The following is a 20,518-nucleotide window of genomic DNA, read 5'->3' on the forward strand; positions in this document are numbered from 1 at the left end:
GGCAGTGCCTCCACTAATTCAGCATCCCCCGGTTGGTCCCCTACCCACCATACACACGGATTCCTCTCTGCTTCTGCCCGCTGTTTCTGAGGCACTCTTGGAGCTACGGTTGCTATGGAGACTGGATGCATTTTGGCATGGGGGGGTATCAGTCTAAGACACATCCTTCTCCCTCCTCCTAGAGCTGGAGCCTTTGACTTACCCTGTGGCCTGGGCTCCTCCAGCACTCAGATCTCTCCCTTCTCTCCTACCCTGCTAAGTTCCATGTTTGTCCCCATCCCTGGGGAACATTTTCCAAGTTCACTTTGGGACAGTCGAGCTCAAGTCTTGGCCTCGTCAAAGTATTAAATGTGGTGGTGTGAGTGGGAAAGGGAGCTGGGTCATGAGAACGGGAACCTTCCAGGTACCTGGGGGAGACAAGAGATCCTGGGGGAAGGGATTTCAGGGCCCCCACTTTCCCACTTCATCTTCCCCAGAATTGGCAGTGACCCTGGGTTTGCTCTGTTTACCGCGGCCCCTGTCCACCCAATAGATCGATTTTCACCCTTATCCCTAAATGCCATACCTCACAATCGCGCTTCCTAACCTTGGTGCGCGAGAGGAGGGGGCTAGGTTGTTGGAGGAGGTGAGTCCAAGTCCCAGGAAATCCAGCCCAGGATTTGGGAGAGAAATCCAGCCCTGGATTTTGCACCGCCCTCGCAGACATCGGTGCTGGTGGAGAAAAGGTGGGGGGGAGATAGGGTGGGGGGGCCTGGGGGCCGCCTCCTCCTCAATGTGAGGGGAGCGCCCGGACACAGCGCGCATCCGGACCAAGCCGAGCCCAGGCGAGGCCCCCGGACTCTTCGCCCGGATCTCACGCCCCTCCCCTCCCAGACCCCAGACCCGTGGGTTCCCACCCACCTCCCGTTCCCTCTTTCCTCCCCCGCCGCCTCCTGTATCTCCATCCCCAGCATCCTCCCCGCGCCCCTGCGAATCCCCCGCACGGCCAGCCCCACTAGCTTCCCACCCTCCTCTAGACCCTCTTTCCGACCGCATCCGCGGCTCCTGTCCCTTGAGTCCCAATTCCCCGCCCCTGCCTCCCCCGCACAGGTTCGTTTCCCCTAGCCTCCGCTCCCCTTTTCTGCTCCCTTTTCCTCTCTCTCCCCCATTTGCCCCCACTACTGTCCTCCCCTCCCTCCCCCACCCATCTCAGCGCCCCCACCCAGGCCGGGGTGGACGGTCCGGCGCGCCTCCCTGGAGCAGCACCAAGGTCCCGGGGCTCCAAGAGGGTGGGGGCGCAGGGCGGGGAGCATGGGGAGGGGGCGCCCCATGTGATGGGAGGGGGGCGCAAGCGGAGGCGGCGGAGGCGGCGGCGACAGCGGAGCCGGGCCGGGGGCTCAGCGGGGTCCGGGGGCTGGGGGCAGCGAGCAGGGCGGCCCCATGGCCGGGCCCCCCTGAGGCAGTCCGGGGGAGTCCCCTCCCCTCCCCAGCTCGGGGGTCTCCGGGCCCCATGAGCCGGGGCGCGGGCGCGCTTCAGCGCCGGACAACGACCTACCTCATCTCGCTGACCCTGGTTAAGCTCGAGTCGGTGCCTCCGCCGCCGCCTTCTCCGTCTGCGGCCGCGGCCGGCGCCGCCGGTGCCAGAGGCTCCGAGACTGGGGATCCTGGCAGCCCCCGAGGCGCGGAGGAGCCGGGCAAGAAGCGGCACGAACGTCTCTTCCACCGGCAGGATGCGCTGTGGATCAGCACGAGCAGCGCGGGCACCGGGGGCGCGGAGCCCCCAGCCCTGTCCCCGGCTCCGGCCAGTCCGGCCCGCCCAGTCTCCCCCGCTCCCGGCCGCCGCCTCTCCCTCTGGGCCGTCCCTCCGGGACCCCCGCTCTCCGGGGGACTGAGCCCCGACCCCAAGCCTGGGGGCGCCCCCACCTCCTCCCGGCGCCCCCTACTCAGCAGCCCGAGCTGGGGCGGCCCGGAGCCCGAAGGCCGGGCGGGCGGCGGCATCCCTGGCTCATCCTCTCCGCACCCTGGCACTGGCAGCCGGAGGCTCAAGGTGGCGCCTCCTCCGCCGGCTCCCAAGCCTTGCAAGACCGTGACCACGAGTGGAGCCAAAGCCGGCGGGGGCAAGGGCGCGGGTAGCCGCCTGTCATGGCCCGAAAGCGAGGGCAAGCCCAGGGTCAAGGGGTCAAAGAGCAGCGCTGGGACTGGAGCTTCGGTCTCTGCCGCCGCCACCGCTGCCGCCGCCGGGGGAGGGGGCGCTACAGCTTCGACCTCTGGTGGGGTCGGGGCTGGGGCTGGAGCCCGAGGGAAGTTGTCCCCTCGGAAAGGCAAGAGTAAGACCTTGGACAACAGTGACTTGCATCCGGGACCGCCTGCCGGCTCTCCTCCTCCGCTAACCCTCCCACCAACTCCGAGTCCAGCCACTGCTGTCACCGCTGCTTCCGCGCAGCCCCCCGGGCCTGCACCTCCAATCACTCTGGAGCCTCCAGCTCCGGGGCTGAAACGGGGCCGGGAGGGGGGCCGAGCATCCACTCGTGACCGCAAGATGCTCAAGTTTATCAGCGGCATCTTCACCAAGAGCACAGGAGGGCCTCCTGGCTCCGGGCCCCTTCCCGGACCCCCCAGCCTGTCTTCTGGCAGCGGGTCCAGGGAGCTGCTGGGCGCCGAGCTCCGCGCTTCCCCTAGTGAGTTGAGTCAGGGCTTGAGAACAGGGAGGGAAGGGTACCTGGAATGCTCAGCTTGGGGTGGAGGAGCGAGGTCCAGGAAACTAGGGAAGCTTTTCTCTGGGGTGGGCGGATGAACCAAGCTCACTCCTCTGCCAAGGATTGGGGCAAAGAATAGGAGTCCTGAAGCGGAGCGAGTAGCTGCATTGTGCGACAGGAGAAAGGACTTGATTTCAGAGGGACTCAGCCTCAGAGCTTTCTGGGAAAATAATGTCCTTGATCAGAGTGACTAGAAAATTGCTCCCAGAGAAGCCCAGGACCCCACTTCCAGCCTCAGCTGAACTCTGGGAGCATGGAAACGGGGCTTTGCCGTGTTTAGAGCGACGTTGAAGGTGAAGGGGATGAGGAAGCCTCAGTTTCCCCTGAGCACTTGGGGCAGGTGGCATGACAGTGACCTTGCAGGCAGCTTCTCGCCAGGGACTAGTCGTCCCCTGGGCTGAGAGCAGGCTAGTGATGTTTTTCGTGCGGTGAAGGCGGATTGGGCGGTACGCGAGTCCGCGGGGGCTGGAACGTGCAGAATACTTAAATGTGAAGTGAGAGGGGGCGGATAGGAAGCCTCACTTCCCCCACTGCCCACCCCCTCCCCAGAGCCGCATTGAAACCCACCCGGGGCTGACCCTGGAGTGAGTCAGGTGGGGCGGAACTGCTGCAAAGGCAATCCGTACCCCGGGAGACTTGGGAGGCGGTACGGGGAAGGTAGTGTTTTTTACGGGGGCAGGGTGTCTATTATTATTACTATTTTCCTACTGGAGGAGATAGGCAGGAGACTCTTGGTTCGGCTCACACTCCCGGGAGAGGAGGCGGGTCCGGGAGCGGAGGCGGCCCCCGGGGTTTGGCTCCGGAGCGGGTGGGAGCAGATGGCTCCGGATCCCAGAGTTCCCGCCGCAGCTGCGGCGCCCCGGGAACGTCCGGCCGGTGTCAGGCGCGGGGGCTGGACCTGGCTGGCGGAAGGAGCATCCTTTCCCCCGGGCCTGTGGCTTCTCTCGGCCAGGCGATGGAGCCCTTCCCCACAGTTCTTTTGGAGGGCGTTTGTGGGGAGGGTGTGGGAGATGGAGGCATAGGAAAATCCTAGCTCTTTCCCTTGGGCTGTGGGGAGGAGTCCAGGGCTACAGTGCCGTTGACCTTGAAGAAGGGGAGGGAAACCCCTCACCTCAGTTTCTCTCCTGTGGAATGGAGGTTGGGGAAGACACACTCTCTTCTGTGTTTCAGCACCTCCTCCCAGGGTCTGCCCTGGGAACCAGTGGGTTAGGGAGGAGCTCCTCTTCTATTCTTTTTCCAGAGGGAAGAACCTGCCACTGTCAGAGCCCTGGTCTCCCTGTCTGGGGCCGGGACCCGCGTTTGGGGATGTGCTTTAAGGGAGATGCCAACTGAAGTATTTTTGTCTTGCTAGCTCCGTTGCTAAGCAACCACTGAGCGGCAGCAACAGCTGGGGGAGAGTGGCTGGGATGGGAGGCCTGGGGACCACCCTCAAACCTGTCTGTTGCACACACCTCTCCAGTGCAGGCAGGGTTGGGGGGGGGTTGGAAAGCTGCAGAGGGAGGAGGGGTGGCTCAGTGTTGGGGGTCCTTCTGAGCCAGGAGCCTCCCCTCTTACTGCCCTTCTCCCGTTACAGAGGCTGTGATCAATAGCCAGGAATGGACTTTGAGCCGCTCCATTCCTGAACTGCGCCTGGTAGGTAACCCAGTCCCCTTGCCTATAGGGAAGGCTGACCTCCCACCCACTGCACTCTCAGCTCTCTCCCTTCACCTCTCCTTCTCTCTCTCTCTCTCTTTGGGAATAGGGAATCGTTTTCCAGTTCTCCTGAGAGTCTGCCTTCATAGCACCAACATGGGGTTTGCTACAGCCTCCTCACAAGTTTTTCCTATCTAGTCTTTATGCAGCCATCCCCTTTTTCCTGTTTGTTCATGGTCCTCCTCCAGGCTTCTCATTTCTGGTATCTGCCCTTTGGCCTTCATGTTGTATTGCCTAGAATTGGGTAAAGTTTTCCAACTAGTGCCTAGAGCTGTGACATGCTACAAACACACACACACAGAGACACACACACACAATATATCTAGTATGTTTTCTAAACAACCCAACACACAAAAAAGCTGGTACTGAATTGCTGACATTCTTCAGCTCGTGCTCCACTTTGAGCTTGGGATCATTTCTTACCACACTCATGCCCTGATCCTCCCAACTGCTCCGATCCCCTCAGCAGCTCTGATCCTCCCAACTGCTCTCTCTCGAATGACTGTCATCCAGGCCCTGTAGGGTCGTGCTTGGATGACTTATCTCTCTGGGTTTTCTGGAGTGTCCAGACCCATGCATCCTGCCTTCTCTTATATCCCACAATTTCTGCTCCACAACCTTGCCCTCAGGGTGTGCTGGGCGATGCCAGGAGTGGGAAGTCATCGCTCATCCACCGATTCCTGACTGGCTCATACCAGGTGCTGGAGAAGACAGAGAGTGAGTTCTGAAGAGCCATAGTAAGCTAACCATTTGGGTCAGGGATCCAGGAGTGAGATCAATGATTAGGCAGGTGTGGAGACCGGGGGGAAGGATGAGGCCATAATAGCAAAAGCACTGGGAGCATGGGGAGGTTTGGTGATCTGTCACCTCTGACCTGTTACCCCTTCCAACTCTTCTGGACAGGTGAGCAGTACAAGAAAGAAATGTTGGTGGATGGACAGACACATCTGGTGCTAATCCGAGAGGAAGCTGGGGCACCTGATGCCAAGGTGAGGGTGGAGGTGGTGGGGGACAGGCTGGCTGGGGTCAGCACTGGCCAAAGGAGAGGGCTCTGGTTTCCCAGGTCTCCATCTGGATTGGGTCCAGAGGAGTAGACCTGTCTGACTTTCCATTTGCTCCCTCACTCCCCGCAAGTTCTCAGGCTGGGCAGATGCTGTGATCTTCGTCTTCAGCCTGGAGGATGAGAACAGTTTCCAGGCTGTGAGCCGTCTCCATGGGCAGCTGAGTTCCCTTCGCGGGGAGGGACGAGGAGGCCTGGCCTTGGCACTGGTGGGGACACAAGGTAAGGAGGGGTTAGGAAAGCACTGCTTTCAAGGGAGGCCCTGAGGAGGCTACTGGGATATTGCCCAACATGGGTGAGAACTTGGTAAGGTGTGGAAATGGCCACTTGGATTACAGTACCCTTCTGGAGGGAGCCTGGTCTCCAAATAAGGGAGTCATGAAACCAAACAATAACTTCCCAAGGTCTGAGCAGAGAACAGGGGATCTCCAGGGAGGAAAGGACAGCTATAGTAGCCATCTCCTTGCCTCTCCTGAAATGTCACCTACCTTGTGTTCTGACACTGCCATTTCCCAGTGCCACCATCCTAGGACACAGAAAATCTCAAGTCCTAGTGTGGATAGGAAACCTTTTCCATCTTCCTTTTTGCGACAGCTGGGTCAGGCTGACACCTTTTAAAGGAACTTATCCAAAAACAAAGTGAAAACACAAAGGAATTGATGATGAAAAGAAGAGAGCAGAAAACCTTTTAGTTCTCAAAGAAGTGACTCAGAGGCTCCCAGACTCTGCCAGGGCCAGGAAATGCTTTTCCAGCACTCCCCTGTGTCGAGCTGGTGGGACTTGGTCTGGATGCCTGTTCTGCTGGTGCCTATCTCCACCTGTTGCTTACATCCTGGTTTCTTGCTGCAGAGTGGGCAGTCCAGCCATGACCCATGGGCACCCAACCTTTTCCTAGTTCACAAGCTGGTGTCCTCCCACCAGTTCAGGGTTCTATGGATTTGCAGGGCAGGGTGATTGTCGCTCGCGCCTGGGTCTCAGCTATGTAGACCTTGTCAGGAAGCACCACTCAGCAGCTCTGGAGTATTCTTTGAGGACACACACACACACACACACACACCTCACCCAGCTAGGTGTGTGAACTGGGCCCAGTACTCAGAAAGGGCTTATGTACTCCCATTCCACCTGGTCACAGAAAAGATGATCTCTCACACCCCATCCCCAGTGGACCCAGCCTGAGGGCCCAGTGCAAGGATAAGGGAATTGTGAAAAATCGAACAAGGTGGGGCTCCTTGTTCAATCCTGCCCCTTTCCTGTCCCCTCAGACAGGATCAGTGCTTCCTCCCCTCGGGTGGTGGGAGATGCTCGTGCCAGAGCTCTGTGCGCGGACATGAAACGCTGCAGCTACTATGAGACTTGTGCAACCTATGGGCTCAATGTGGATCGGGTCTTCCAGGAGGGTGAGTGTAGTGATCTCCAGCATATGTGGGAAGCCAGAGCAAGGGGCCTGGGATATTCTCAGTGGTCAGGCATCCAGACCTCTCTCTGTGAGTGACAGGAAATTAGCCTTTGTGGGAGGGAGGAGAGATCAGGGAGGCCAGAGAAGGTTTGCTTAATAGTCGCAAGGTCTTTCTGGGCTGGAGGAGCTGGCAAGGCCACAGGTGGCATGGAGGCCACAGTGACAAGGAAGTTGGGTCCTGTGTTGTCTACTGGGGATTTCTCAAAGCTGGGCATGGAAGGGTGGTCTTGGGTACCTGGCCTGCTCACACCTTCCCTCAACTCCCCTCAGTGGCCCAGAAGGTGGTGACCTTGCGCAAGCAGCAACAGCTTCTGGCTGCCTGCAAGTCCCTGCCCAGCTCCCCAAGCCACTCAGCTGCATCCACTCCGGTAGCTGGCCAGGTGAGTTGGGGTTTCAGAGTCTGCAGAGGGGCCGGTAAGATGCAGAGGGGCTGGGGATCCTAGGACAGGTACAGAGTACCCAAGGAGGTTCAGGGAGTGGGGAAACAGATGGAAATGGCAGTGAAACTATTGGCAGAAAGTGCATTGGACTGGGAATCAACCAGATTTGAGACATCTTTTGCAGTGTCCTTAAGCAACTCACCTAACCTCCCAAGGCTATCAGGAAGATTGTATGACACAATACTTGTGAATCAACCTTTACAACATTTAAAGCATTGTCACAATGTTAGTGAGGATTTTAAAAAATTATTAATGACAACATAAATAAATGGTGAGGTGATCAAGGAATGTCTCAAATTCCCCATAACGAGATATGAGTGTAGCTTGGTGGAGTAGGGGGCATCTCAGCTCTGCTGACTCTTCCATATGTGCCCAGGCTAGTAACGGGGGCCACACTAGCGACTACTCTTCTTCCCTCCCGTCCTCACCGAATGTTGGTCACCGGGAGCTCCGAGCCGAGGCAGCTGCAGTGGCTGGATTGAGCACCCCAGGGTCCCTGCACCGGGCAGCCAAGCGCAGGACCAGCCTTTTTGCGGTATTGGACATGGACATGCTGACCCCCATCCTCATGTCCCCCATGACCTGCCCATCTTCCCTAGTTCCTAGACTCCTCTGTTGGGCCCTTCTTCATCTATCTTCCCTATCGTCACATCACTGTATCCCTCTATCCATCCTCAAACTGATTCCAATAACCATTCCAGAATCGTCGGGGTAGTGACTCCGAGAAACGAAGCTTGGATAGTCGGGGAGAGACAACAGGGAGTGGGCGAGCTATCCCCATCAAACAGGTGAGTGATCCAGGGGCTGGGACAGGCTAGGGGCAGCTGGTCTTAGTTGGCTTTTTTCCCACATGTGTCTTTCCCCTTTCTCCAGAGCTTCCTACTGAAACGAAGTGGCAATTCCTTGAACAAAGAATGGAAGAAGAAATATGTAACCCTGTCCAGTAATGGCTTTCTACTCTACCACCCCAGTATTAACGTGAGTGGTAGAGACTGGGCCACATTGGCCAGCTTTGGATTTCCCTCAAGTTCTACCTGTCTATGCCTCTGACAAAGCACTAACCTCATTTCTAGGAAGTGCTAGTCCTCTTCTCTTAAGTTTAGCAGGCATGTGTTAAGAGCCCACCATGTGCCCATGCCAGGAATGTAAAGGTAAATACATTGCCCCAGGAACTTGCAGTCTAGTGGGAGAGCACCCAGGAAGGGAACGCTTTCTGGAGGAGACAATGCTGGGCCAAGTCTGATGGGCCCATCCCCTAGATGTTCATCACAACCCATTTGGCCCCCAAGACCCCTCCCCAGTCCCTCTCTATTCTGTACCATATTGACTGCTTCCCAGCATACCAAGGACCCCAACCTTCCCTACACTCTCGGCCCTGTACCCCTCCAGGATTACATCCACAGTACCCACGGCAAGGAGATGGACTTGCTGCGAACAACAGTCAAAGTCCCGGGCAAGCGGCCCCCGAGGGCCATCTCTGCCTTTGGCCCCTCAGCCAGCATTAACGGGCTCGTCAAGGACATGAGCACTGTCCAGATGGGTGAAGGCCTGGGTGAGTAAGGTTTATGACATAGGAGCAGAAGAGGGGCCAGGGCTGGGGAAAAAGAGGGGTAAGAGGGAAGAGGGGGCTGGCACTGGGCAAGTAGGAAGCTGGGTGATAAAGAGGGACCACATAAGGAATGGGGCCAGAAGAAAGAGGCTCACTGAGGTTTCATCTTCTTCCGACAGAAGCCACTACTCCCATGCCAAGCCCTAGCCCCAGCCCCAGTTCCCTGCAGCCACCACCAGATCAGACATCCAAACAGCTGCTGAAGCCAGACCGGAATTTGGCCCGAGCCCTCAGCACGGGTCAGTGGGGATGACCTTCCATCTGCTGTCTTCCACACCCAAATAGGATGAGTGTGGGAAATGAATATGGGGTGAAGGCTTGGAGGCTGGAATAAATGCATGAGTGAACACATGGAGCCCCACACATGAATAAGTTCAATCATACCATGTCTATCATAATGGTTAAGACAAGTGGACTCTAACATCAACTGCCTGAGCTTGAATCCTGGCTTGCCACATGGGCAAGTTACTTGACCTCTCCATGCCTCAGTTTCCTCATCTGTAACATGGAGATAATAGTTTCTACCTCAGAGGGTTGCTTTGAGGTTTAAACAAACTGAGAATATTGTCTAGTACATAGTCAGCCATGTTTGACATGTTTGAAAAAAAAAATATATATATAGTATGCAAATAACATTGTAAACAAATGATCCTCACAACAGTTTTGTCAGGTCAAGATTATTACCCCTATTTCAGAGATAAAGAAACTGAGGCTCAGAAGATTAAGTGCCTTGCTCAAGGTCTTAAGGCCAGTAAGTGGCAGAACCAGGATCTGAGTGCAGGACTGACTCTAAACCTCTCATCTCCCTGCATCCCCAGGAATGATCAAGGGGGAACTCCTGGAGAGGGACAGTTGAGGAGGGGAGCCCTAAAATGCCAAAGCTAGTTCAGGGAATGAGACAGGCTATCAAGAAATCAGGAAATCTGTGGAGGGGGCTACTGAGGCAGCTGTGTCTTCCTCCCTAAGACTGTACCCCATCTGGAGACCTGAGCCCCCTGAGTCGGGAACCCCCTCCTTCTCCCATGGTGAAGAAGCAGAGGAGGAAAAAATTGACAACACCATCCAAGACTGAAGGCTCGGCTGGGCAGGCTGAAGGTGAGGCTCTGGCAGGCACTTCCACTCCCACCCAGAACCCTCATCCCCAACATCAGCTCCCTGGCCTAACTCCTGCAGCAGGAGGAAAAGTGCCTGAGCTGAGTGCTTGACTACCATTACCACTGCACACAACTTAGTGAAAGAGTGGATGGACATCCCCCAGCCCCTGTCCTTCTTTCCTTGTTCCCCAGCTAATTCCTTTCCCCAGCCCCTGTTCTCAACGATGTCCATGTCTATAGCTCCTGCTCCCTCTCCTAATGACGTTCTAGTTCCTCTTCCTTCCCTCAACTCCACTTACCACCCCAGCCCCTGCACCCGGCAGCCCCCCTGATCCCCAGTGATTCAGCCCCTTATCTCTGCATCTCCCACTGATTCCCCAGATCCTGGATTCTGTGACCACCCAGCCCCTTCTCCCAATAACTTTCTTTCTTTCTTTTTTCTTTTTTTTTTGAGATGGAGTCTCACTCTGTCACCCAGGCTGGAGTACAGTGGTGCGATCTCGGCTCACTGCAAGCTCTGCCTCCCGGGTTCATGCCATTCTCCTGCCTCAGCCTTCCAAGTAGCTGGGACTACAGGCACTTGCCACCACGCCCGGCTAATTTTTTGTATTTTTTAGTAGAGACGGGGTTTCACTGTGTTAGCCAGGATGGTCTTGATCTCCTGACCTCGTGATCTGCCCGCCTCAGCCTCCCAAAGTGCTGGGATTACAGGCGGTGGGGATTACAGGCATGAGTCACCATGCCCGGCCTTCTCCCGATAACTTTCTATTGCCAAGTGCTCCCCAACAGCCCTTGACCATAGTGATCCCCATTCTTGTCCCTCAGTGACTCCCCGCACCCCCACCACCACCAGCCCCAGGGCCCTCTCATCTCAGCCCTGCGCCCCAGCTTCTGTCCCCTTCCCCCGTGTTCACTCAGATCCTGACCCTCCCTTCTTCTCCCAGAGGTCCAGCTCCTTGCTGGTCTTGATAACCCATCCCTGCTGCCCCTGCTGTCTGCCGGGTGCTCAGACCCAGGTTCCGGATCTGCCTACTCTCATGGCTCTTGGCTTCTGTTCCACTCTGCTCCGGGGCCACTGACTTTAGTTCTGCTTTCTCTCCCCATCTGTCTGTCCTGCTTTGTCTCTGGCACTCTGTCACTATCTCTCTCCATCTCTCCATCTACCTGTCTTTTTCTCCTTCTTTCTTGGTCTCTCTTTCTCTGTTCTGCTCTCCATTCTATCTCTATCTCCTTCGCTTCGGGAAACCAGCCAAGCGCAAAATGTGGAAACTAAAATCCTTTGGTAGTTTAAGAAATATTTATAAAGCAGGTAACAAGTGGGGAGCCGGGAGGGGCGCTCAGCTGGGGTGCAGAAGGGTGGGGGTGCCCCCGCCTTCCCCTGCATGTGCTCGGGCTTCCTGCTGCCCCCCACCCTCTGCTTTCCCTACCCCCACTGCCCCACTCCCAGGGGTTCGGGATGGACATCAGGGAGGACGGTCTTGGGAAAGGCAGCCCCTGCTTGAACTCTGTCCCTTAATGACCCCATCCCATCCCCCACTCAGAGGAAAACTTTGAGTTCCTGATCGTGTCCAGCACGGGTCAGACGTGGCACTTTGAGGCAGCCAGTTTTGAGGAGCGGGATGCCTGGGTCCAGGCCATCGAGAGTCAGATCCTAGCCAGTCTGCAATGCTGTGAGAGCAGCAAGGTCAAGGTAAGAGTTTGAGGTGGAGTGGAGGACTGGCCGCAGGAACTGACCCTGGTGCTGACGGCCATTGGCAACGACACGGCCGAAGTCGTGTGAGAGGAGAGCAGAGGTGTCTGAGAAGGAGGTGGGGCTTGGAGGCAGAGTCAGTGCCAACCCAAACCCTCTCTGCAGCTGCGCACAGACAGCCAAAGCGAGGCCGTGGCCATCCAGGCGATCCGGAACGCCAAGGGGAATTCAATCTGCGTGGACTGCGGGGCCCCCAGTGAGTGCCAGGAGGCAGCGGAGGGGCTAGGGAGTGTGGTGAATGCCGGGGTGCCTGTGCTGCCCGGCTGGGAGCCGACCTCTACGCTCCTTCCGCAGACCCCACGTGGGCCAGCTTGAACCTGGGCGCCCTCATCTGCATCGAGTGTTCTGGCATCCACCGCAACCTGGGCACACACCTGTCCCGCGTTCGCTCGCTGGACTTGGACGACTGGCCACGGGAGCTGACCCTGGTGCTGACGGCTATTGGCAACGACACGGCCAACCGCGTGTGGGAAAGCGACACGCGAGGCCGTGCCAAGCCCACGCGGGACTCTTCGCGGTAAGCGTGAGGGAACAGAGCGGGGGGAGGGTTGCTGAGGGTGTGCGAACCTGAGACGGTCCCGTGGGTAGGGGCAGAAGTCCTGGCTGGGGGTCCCTAGAGCCTTTTCCGTTGATCCCTGGTCTTGCAGGGAGGAGCGCGAGTCGTGGATTCGGGCCAAGTACGAGCAGCTGCTGTTCCTGGCGCCGCTGAGCACCACGGAGGAGCCGCTGGGCCGCCAGCTGTGGGCCGCCGTGCAGGCCCAGGACGTGGCTACCGTTCTCCTGCTTTTGGCCCATGCGCGACACGGGCCGCTCGACACCAGCGTAGAGGACCCACAGCTGCGCTCCCCACTCCACCTGGCGGCCGAGCTCGCCCACGTCGTCATCACGCAACTGCTGCTGTGGGTACGTGAGCTGGGGGGAGGAAAGGGGGTCTTTGAGGCTTCATCTCGGAAAACGCCTGGCGCGGGAAAGCCCGAAATTCCCAGAGGGACCCCGGAAGTAGGCTTGGCCATGTGGGGGAGGCGGCGCCGGGTGTGGGCGCCCTGGGGACGCGCGGTCACGCGGCCGTTTCCGCCCTCTAGTACGGCGCGGACGTGGCGGCCCGTGACGCCCAGGGCCGCACGGCGCTGTTCTACGCCCGCCAGGCTGGAAGCCAGCTGTGCGCCGACATCCTTCTCCAGCACGGCTGCCCGGGTGAGGGCGGCAGCGCGGCCACCACGCCCAGCGCGGCCACCACGCCCAGCATCACCGCCACGCCCAGCCCCCGCCGCCGGAGCAGCGCCGCTAGCGTGGGCCGCGCCGACGCCCCGGTTGCGCTGGTATAGTTGCCCAGCGGGAGAGACACCCCCATCCCCACGCGGGCCGGGCACGACCACACCGGGCGGACCGCTGGACAGACGCACCCACTCACCTCTCCGATCCGCACCCCGCCCCACGGGAGCACTTCCTACCCCCACGAGGGCACAGCCCCCACGCCTTCCAGAAGACACAAACTCACCTCCCTCTCCCCAACGAGGCATGGAGACCCCAGCTCAACACGCCCCCTCTCCATTGTTTCCACACTCGGATTGCTCTGGGTCTACCCGCTCGGGGTTCGCGGAAGGGGACGTCCCCAGCGGTACGGGCTCCTAGGCGCTTGGACATGCCCGCTTGTGCCCCCTAGGGGCGGAAAGAAGACCCGGTCCTGCCCGAGCTCAACAATCCCAGGGCGGGAGCCCATACCCAGGCTGGCTCCTGGGGCGACGCCACGCCAGAGGGAGGGTTTAGTACGTGGGAGGGCTAGCCCCGGGACTTGGGGCCAATACGGAAACCCTACCCCTTCCATGCTCATCTCACTGCCCAGTGAAGGGGGCAAGGGCAGCGAGGGGCAGGACCCCTGCTGCTCGTGGGGGTGGGGGGTTCCCAACCCTTTCCGTGAAAGGGACCGTGAGTAGTGGAAACCAGGACGTCCCCTACACCTACCCATGGGTGGAAGCTAAAGAGTCCGGGGGGAACCAAGAGCCTGGGTCCCTCCCACTACTATCTTGGGAGGGAGAAGGGATGGAGCAGGAGCGGGCTAAGAGGGCTGCGGGGGCCTTGTAATTTATTGCTTTGTTCCCCAACATGGGGATGGGGGCGGGCAGGGGCGTGGGGAGGGCGTTTTGGGGTAGGGGAAGCCCAGGGTGGGCAGGGGGTGGGGTGGGGTGGGGGTGCTCTCGGGTTGTGTCTGTGACCGTGACTGCGTACCTGTGACTGTGCAGCGCCCGTGGTGATCTGGGGTAGGGGGCACCCCTACAGTGGGACCCCTCCCCCATTATTCTTTCTGTCCAGCCCCTCCCTCCCACTGGAGCAGCTCCAGAGCCATTCCTCACCCCTGTGACCTCTCCCAGCCAGGGCTGAGAGGATTCGAGGTGGCTGGGAGGGTTTCCAGGCCCCCTGCCCCTTCCCCACAAGGTGGGTGATAGGGCGGACTTACCTGGCCCAGCCCTGCCTCCCTCAGCCAACCCAGCCCTTGGGCTGTCTGTGTCAGTGGTTTCCGGTCTTTTTTTTTTTTTCTGGCTAAAATAGTTTGCAAAGGACCAGGTAATTGGGGAGGGGAGAGAGGTGGGGGCAAGGGGGAAATGCCCCCCCATCTCCTTGGAGGCAGTGGTGTGAATCTTCTTCAACAGCAATTAAAGAGGAAGTGATTTTGTCTAGGGGGTGAGCTGCTGGTCTGTTCTTGGAGGCAGGTCAGGGCATGGCCTTGGTCAAGGTGGGGTACTGGGGTTGGACAGGGACAGGCAGAGGTGCCTCCCACTGGGGCTGGTGGCAGGACAGTACCCATGGGCATGGAGGTGGTTCCATCATGTACAACAGTTCTGGGTTCATGTAGTGGAGGACGTGGGCAGGTTGGAGTCAGTGGGGACCCTGGGAACAGAGAAGGCACTGACTCTTAAGATGACACCAGTCCTGGGAGAGTTGGGATATGGTACTTAGAGGAGAGGACAGGCCCATGGAGAGGGGTGGGAAGATGGGACAGCTTTGTTTAAGAGCAGGAACTTTGGAGACAGATCTGATTTTGAAACCTGCCCCTCCACTGCACAGCTAGGGGACCTTGGTGGCATCTGTTTATCTGTATTCTGAACAGTATCTGTTCAGAGGGCACCTGAAAGGCGCTCCAGCTCTGAGGAGGGCTGCCCCGAGCCAGCCTGCTCACCGTGAGCACTAGGTACCAGAGTAGAACATAGAGTAGGGGTTCCTCCCCTGGCCTCGTCAGGGGGTGTTCCAGAGGGAAGGGGTGGGAGACCTCCTGGGAAAGATTTCCCAGCTAGCTGCAGAGGTCCCTGGTGTCCACAAACTCAGTGTCAGCTGATGCAGGCATTTATCCACCTCCGTGCCATCAAAGGGACCACCAAGGCCACAGCGGCCTGAAGCCGGTGCTGCCTCCATGAGCTGCAGTGCCACTAGGCTCAGCACATAGCCAATCCTACCATTTCTCGAGGGCAGCTGAAAGTGTTTACTCAGGTAGAGGGGCTGGACAGGGTAGGGTTGGGTCAGCAGCCAGTGCAGGTTGGGCACAGCCATATGTTGTTATCTACCTTGAGGAGTTAGTTGGTAGCACCAGCATCTTTGGGTAGAATTGCTTCTGACCCTTGGTGCCCACCAGCCCCAAGAGGTTCAGCTGCAAGTGTGCCACTGAACTGAGGACACAGCACCAGACCTGAATCCAGTTCATATGGAGGCTGCGGCTCTACAGGGTCCTAGGCTGTGACCACCCAGCACAGCGGCGTGACCCAGGAAAGGTGGATTCAACAGTGCAGGTGCAGTGACAAGTACAGAGGCAGGTGTGTGGTCTGGGCAAAGCGAGAAGAGGGGGGAGGTAGCAAAGAAGATTGGACTAGAGGACCTGGCCGTTCCCCCTTCACCTCCAAGACCCTGGACTCTCTTATTTCAGCTCCACTCCTTCCTCGTGGCCAAAGTTTGCTCCCTTCTTCAGAAGTTTGGGAGTGTGAGAGAATATGGGAAGGAAATAAGGACCCTGGAGAGAATGAAATTGCCTTCAAAGAGCAAGTGGGAAGTTCCTTTCATTTCCAGCCAGTGAAAAATGGTCAAGGTGTCAGCAAACCTCACAACAAATCCCAACACCAAGTAATCCACTTGCCTCTTGTCTTAATGGGAAGTGTCTTTGGTCTTGTGGGGGAGATGTAAAGGGCGGTAGTGGATGGAATGACAAAATATCAAGCCCTCCAGGTTATGACAAAATAGGAGCCCAGAAGGGGACTCCCTGGGTGGGTGAAGGAGAGCTGCTGCCCCTTTGTGCTCATGCCCCCTTCACAGCTCGCCCTGGGCTGCCTTGCTTGGATGCCCTGCCATGCAGGATGCCCTGCCATGCAGGATGCCCTGCCATGCAGGATGCCCTATTGCCATCCGCCAGCCCTCCCTGCAGCCCTGCTGGCTGCCATCTGCCACACCCTGCTCCCCTCCTTTTGTTTGTCTTAGCACAGCTGGGGCAGACCGACCTTCACCATGGGAGTGCTGCCGCCAAAAGCCAAAGGAAAGGAAAAAGGAATTTCGATTGAAAGTACAAAATGATTAACAGAGTGAGATTTCCAGAACTCTGCTTTCTGGTGATGGTGAGACTCCATCCCCAGCAAATCAAAGCACAGCCCTCCTGCCCCAGCCCCTTCCCATTCTGAGCTTCTGATCAGCTTTGGGGACTCCTTCTGAGACTCTTGCCTCCAAGTAACCCAGTCTTTTCAGAACTCAGGAGTTGGCTTATAATAGAAAGCTAGTGAGCGCTTACTTGGGGCCAGGTTCTGTGCTAAAAGCACGACATACACTCTATCTCATTCAATCCTCGCAACCATCTTAAAAAGCCAGTACTGTTGTCCACAATTTACCAATGAGGAAACAGCATTTAGAAAGTTAAGTGACTTGTTCAAGGGTCCGCTGGTGGGAGATGAGGGGTGCGGTCTGGGAGCAGCATTCTGACTACTGCTGCCCTCAAGGCAGTGTCTAAGCTCTTGTCCAGCTGGAGCATCCCTCCCTCAGGGGGTGCAGATGGACCAGAGGAAGCAGGGTTTTCTGAGTCTACCTATTTACACTTCAAAACAAAACAACGTAAGCATAGCATGCACAGTAAGCACTAGTCCACGTTCAGCAAGAGCTTCCTTCAACAGTTGAATCCTTCACTCTCCATTTATAGACACATGGGAGTTCTGGGCCCTCTATCCTTTTTTTTTCTTTTTTTTTTTTGAGACAGTCTCACTCTGTCGCCCAGGTTGGAGTGCAGTGGCATGATCTCAGCTCACCACAACCTCTGCCTCCCGGGTTCAAGCGATTCTCCTGCTCAGCCTCCCGTGTAGCTCGGATTATGGGCGTGCACCACCACACTCGGCTAATTTTTTGTATTTTTAGTAGAGATGGGGTTTCACCATGTTGGCCAGGCTGGTCTCAAACTCCTGGCCTCAAGTGATCTGCCCGCCTCAGCCTCCCAAAGTACTGGGATTACAGGGGTGAGCCACCGCTCCCGGCCCCTCTATCCCTTTTCTTATCCTGTGAGCCCGGGGGCAGCCTTCAGCAGAAAGGCCGTTCACCTCAGAGACCAGAGCAGAGGACTCTACCTGAGTCCTCTGCACTCAAAATTAGCAGAGCATGGTGGTGTGTGCCTGTAATTCCCGTCACTGGGAGGCTGAGGCAGAATTGCTTGAACCTGGGAGGCAGAAGTTGCAGTGAGCTGAGATCAGGCCACTGTACTCCAGCCTGGGCAACAGAGTGAGACTCTTGTCTCGAAACAAAACAAACAAAATCAGAGTCCTCTGCACTGGGAGGAGGCATGTGGGGGGACCCATGCCTGCACTTGGTAGTGAAGAAGAAAGGGAGACACCAGGCCCATGTACCCTTGGGCATACTAAGAAACTGGCATGTGTGGGCAGCAGCCCTCTCTCTGCGCATGCCCAAAGGTGGAGGTCTTTTTGGAAAATGTTGAAAGGACAGGTGGGTAGGGGTGTGGATGACAAATGGAATCTGGAGCATGATATGGGAGAGACCACAGCAGAAGGAAGATCCCCGCCGGGGGGAACTCCATGGTGTGCATTTTGGCTTTCAGGGTATAAAGGGGGAAACAATAGGGAAAGACTTGGTGCAAAAGAAGGGAAGGAACAGAAACAGACAGATGAGAAAAGGAAGATGACAGCATTGCAAGTGTTTCTTTCAATCCTTGCCAGGCCAGGCTTTGTTTAGCTACCCTGGTCTCTTCCTGCATACCCCAGCCCCCGTTTATAGTACCTGGGGAATGGGGAGCAAAGAACAGGATCAGAGCATGATCTGAAAAGAACACTGAGCCTCCTCCCTGCTGGAACCCCCACCCCACAAAAAAGGTTGATGGATTGATGGTCCAGTTGTTTATTTAGAAACCTGATTGTTCAAGAACATGGTGGGTGCTTCACACCTTTTTCACTGGGATTGTGCTGGAGGTGATGGGCAGCATTCTACCATTTCCTCAGCAACAGAGGTGAAGGCTCCTCAACTCAGAAGCACAAATTGTAGGGGACAGGGTGGGCAGGGAAAGGGAGAAGGAAATCCCAAGGCAATTCAATAGAAGAGGGTAAAGCGACTCCAAACATCACTAAGGGCAGGTGGGGGCCTGCTTGCTCAGTGCCTGCTAAGTGTCCTGCCCTCCTTGCTCTCTCTACCCACCTCCACTCAAAAGATCCTACTGAATCTCCAGGTAGGCAGCAGGGAATATCCTATCATTAGGGGACAATAACAGGAAAAGCCACAGAGGAGAGGAAGAGGATTGAGTGAGAGTTCAGGAGAGCAAATATCACAGGCCCGGTGAGGTCTCAAGGTGGCTGCCAGCAGGGGCAGCAGCATTCACCCAGGGCCCCCACACCCACAGAGTTGCCCGAGAGGTCCACAGCTCAGCTCCACTCTGCTGTTTGGCCCTCAGGGGTTCCAGGGTGGGGAGGTGGGGAGGAGGCAAGCCAGTCCAGGAAGAGTCTGGATTCCGTGAAGGGTCAAGTGTAGTGTTGGTCTCAGAAGTCAAATTCGTCCAGGTCCCCTGTGCCCTCCCCACCTGGAGAGCCCCACACCCGGCGGTAATTGCTCTCCAGCTCTTTCTGCCGCTGGCGTTCCTTCTGGGCCTCTTCAGCTCCCGGCACCTGGTGAGAGAGGGTAGAGGTGGGCTGGAGCTACTGGCCGTTGAGCCCAGGGAAGTCCTGGGCCAGGCAGCTGGGGGAAGGCAGGGAATGAGGACACCCATGTCCTGAGGGGCTCTTCCTGCATGGCAGCACTCTGAGCCACTGGAACCCCAGCCTTGTCTTACAGATCAGGAAATGGAAGCTCAGCAATGGCGTGGCTGGGGCAAGCCCGCACCTCCACTCCAGGTGGGCTGGGGACAGGAGGGCTGGGGGCCAGGACTCGGGGGTAGAAGCCTCTTACCAAGATATTGAAGAAGATCTCCTTGAGGTTTCTCGTGTCCTCATCAGTCAGCCAACGTGCACCCTCTTCAGTCCCTTCAGCCCATGGGCGGACAATTTTGATCTCAATTTTCCCTGGAAAGGAGCAGTATGCAGTGAGAGGAGAGGATGGCTGGGAGCCTCAGGGCAGGCCCCCTGCCCCACTGATCCCAGCCCCTCCACTTCCGGCAGCTTGCCCTTCCGACAGCACTGGGTCCAGCCGCCCTCCAGGGCCCACCTGCAGCTGTGAGTCCCTCCCTCTCCAGCAGCTCCTTCACCAGCCCCTCGATTTGTTTCAGCTGTGGGTTTTCCCGTTTCATCTCGAGGACAGTCAGATCCTGATTAGGGCCTCCGAGACGGAGCTTGGTGACCCGGACCCGGACTCTGTGCTCAGGATCCTCCTCTTAGAGGGGGAGACACACAGGGAAACACAAAGCAGAGGTGTGACTCCAGGGTTAGGGGTGTGGGGGTCATCTCCCCCTAAAACATCAGTTGGCTTTGGCAGCTCTTCCATCTCAACATGTATATGAGCCAGGGCTCAAAAAAATGTGTGCCCCGCCCCTCCCAGTTCAGCCTGTAGAGCTCCCTCCACCAATTGCAGCCTTCCATCTTCCCGCCCTACCCAATAATTCTGCCCATCACCTATAGGAAAACAAATGTTTTCTAAAGCCAAAATCAGGCCACCTGCACCAACAAAGTTCTGTTTGAAGAAGCAGGTTGGAAAAGTGTGGTCTCCTCCTCCATATGTTGGGACTTTAAAGACATTTCAATGTTTATAGAGAGAGTGGGAATGGAAGGTTTGAAACTGGAACATTCCATTTAGAATATCTGATGTCCACACCCATAGGACACTATGAAATGGACACAAGGGGATACAAGAAGAAGAAATAATTTAAAGTCTATCCAGGCTATTGGCTCATGTGCAGCTGGGCTCTCCTATTCATGCCCTGACAGCTGGGGCCTCTCTTGGTGCAAAGTCCTAAAGTGGTTTTCAGCATATAGACTCGCAAGCATTCAATTACTAGCTACTGATCATCCATTGTGTGCCAGGCAGAGTGCTAGGCACTGGGTGTACAGGAGCAAACCAGAAAACCAGCAGATATGCTCTAAAAGCTGCTTCCCAGAGGGATGAATAGGAGGTAAGCACGCAAAGGGATGACGGTGTTGGGAAGCAGGTGCAAGTGAGGACAGTGTTCCAGAAAGTGGGGAGAGAATGAGCACCCTCAGAAGGGAAGGAACAGGGTCCCCTCTGGGAACAGGACCA

The 20,518-nt window shown here is 57.2% G+C and overlaps 3 protein-coding genes across 7 annotated transcripts in view; 1 reads left to right on the forward strand and 2 right to left on the reverse strand.

Moving 5' to 3' along the window:
* The window catches only part of TSPAN31 (tetraspanin 31), a 10,962-nt gene extending 9,345 nt beyond the window's left edge, over nucleotides 1–1,617 (reverse strand). Inside the window, exon 1 of the mRNA XM_009425033.5 lies at nucleotides 1,535–1,617. The gene's annotated coding sequence lies outside the window, so the exon portion shown is untranslated. The remainder of the gene's footprint in view (nucleotides 1–1,534) is intronic.
* The window catches only part of AGAP2 (ArfGAP with GTPase domain, ankyrin repeat and PH domain 2), a 17,024-nt gene extending 2,513 nt beyond the window's left edge, over nucleotides 1–14,511 (forward strand). The window contains exons 1-19 of one of the 4 annotated variants that reach the window (XM_016923145.3): nucleotides 787–2,657; nucleotides 4,309–4,367; nucleotides 5,057–5,144; nucleotides 5,331–5,416; nucleotides 5,562–5,709; nucleotides 6,750–6,884; nucleotides 7,214–7,323; nucleotides 7,760–7,918; nucleotides 8,085–8,171; nucleotides 8,257–8,361; nucleotides 8,773–8,935; nucleotides 9,112–9,231; nucleotides 9,959–10,087; nucleotides 11,336–11,395; nucleotides 11,628–11,776; nucleotides 11,942–12,032; nucleotides 12,131–12,353; nucleotides 12,484–12,739; nucleotides 12,919–14,511. In XM_016923145.3, coding sequence (XP_016778634.1) covers nucleotides 1,490–2,657; nucleotides 4,309–4,367; nucleotides 5,057–5,144; nucleotides 5,331–5,416; nucleotides 5,562–5,709; nucleotides 6,750–6,884; nucleotides 7,214–7,323; nucleotides 7,760–7,918; nucleotides 8,085–8,171; nucleotides 8,257–8,361; nucleotides 8,773–8,935; nucleotides 9,112–9,231; nucleotides 9,959–10,087; nucleotides 11,336–11,395; nucleotides 11,628–11,776; nucleotides 11,942–12,032; nucleotides 12,131–12,353; nucleotides 12,484–12,739; nucleotides 12,919–13,161 — 3,579 coding nt within the window. In that variant the 5' untranslated portion in view covers nucleotides 787–1,489 and the 3' untranslated portion in view covers nucleotides 13,162–14,511. Of the gene's footprint in view, nucleotides 1–786; nucleotides 2,658–4,308; nucleotides 4,368–5,056; nucleotides 5,145–5,330; nucleotides 5,417–5,561; nucleotides 5,710–6,749; nucleotides 6,885–7,213; nucleotides 7,324–7,759; nucleotides 7,919–8,084; nucleotides 8,172–8,256; nucleotides 8,362–8,772; nucleotides 8,936–9,111; nucleotides 9,232–9,958; nucleotides 10,088–11,335; nucleotides 11,396–11,627; nucleotides 11,777–11,941; nucleotides 12,033–12,130; nucleotides 12,354–12,483; nucleotides 12,740–12,918 lie in introns of those variants that run through there. The other 3 variants (XM_054664192.2, XM_054664191.2, XM_054664193.2) reach the window with 3 other exon arrangements.
* A 3,672-nt stretch (nucleotides 14,512–18,183) lies between these two features.
* The window catches only part of OS9 (OS9 endoplasmic reticulum lectin), a 62,345-nt gene continuing 60,010 nt past the window's right edge, over nucleotides 18,184–20,518 (reverse strand). Inside the window, exons 17-19 of one of the 2 annotated variants that reach the window (XM_509170.7) lie at nucleotides 19,493–19,657; nucleotides 19,238–19,350; nucleotides 18,184–18,957 (exon numbers count right to left, since the gene is read on the reverse strand). In XM_509170.7, the coding sequence (XP_509170.2) occupies nucleotides 18,832–18,957; nucleotides 19,238–19,350; nucleotides 19,493–19,657 (404 nt within the window). In that variant the 3' untranslated portion in view covers nucleotides 18,184–18,831. The remainder of the gene's footprint in view (nucleotides 18,958–19,237; nucleotides 19,351–19,492; nucleotides 19,658–20,518) is intronic. The other variant, XM_009425036.3, reaches the window with a different exon arrangement.

This window comes from Pan troglodytes, chromosome 10 (genome assembly GCF_028858775.2).
Source record: "Pan troglodytes isolate AG18354 chromosome 10, NHGRI_mPanTro3-v2.0_pri, whole genome shotgun sequence".
NCBI classification, from domain to species: Eukaryota; Metazoa; Chordata; class Mammalia; order Primates; family Hominidae; genus Pan; species Pan troglodytes.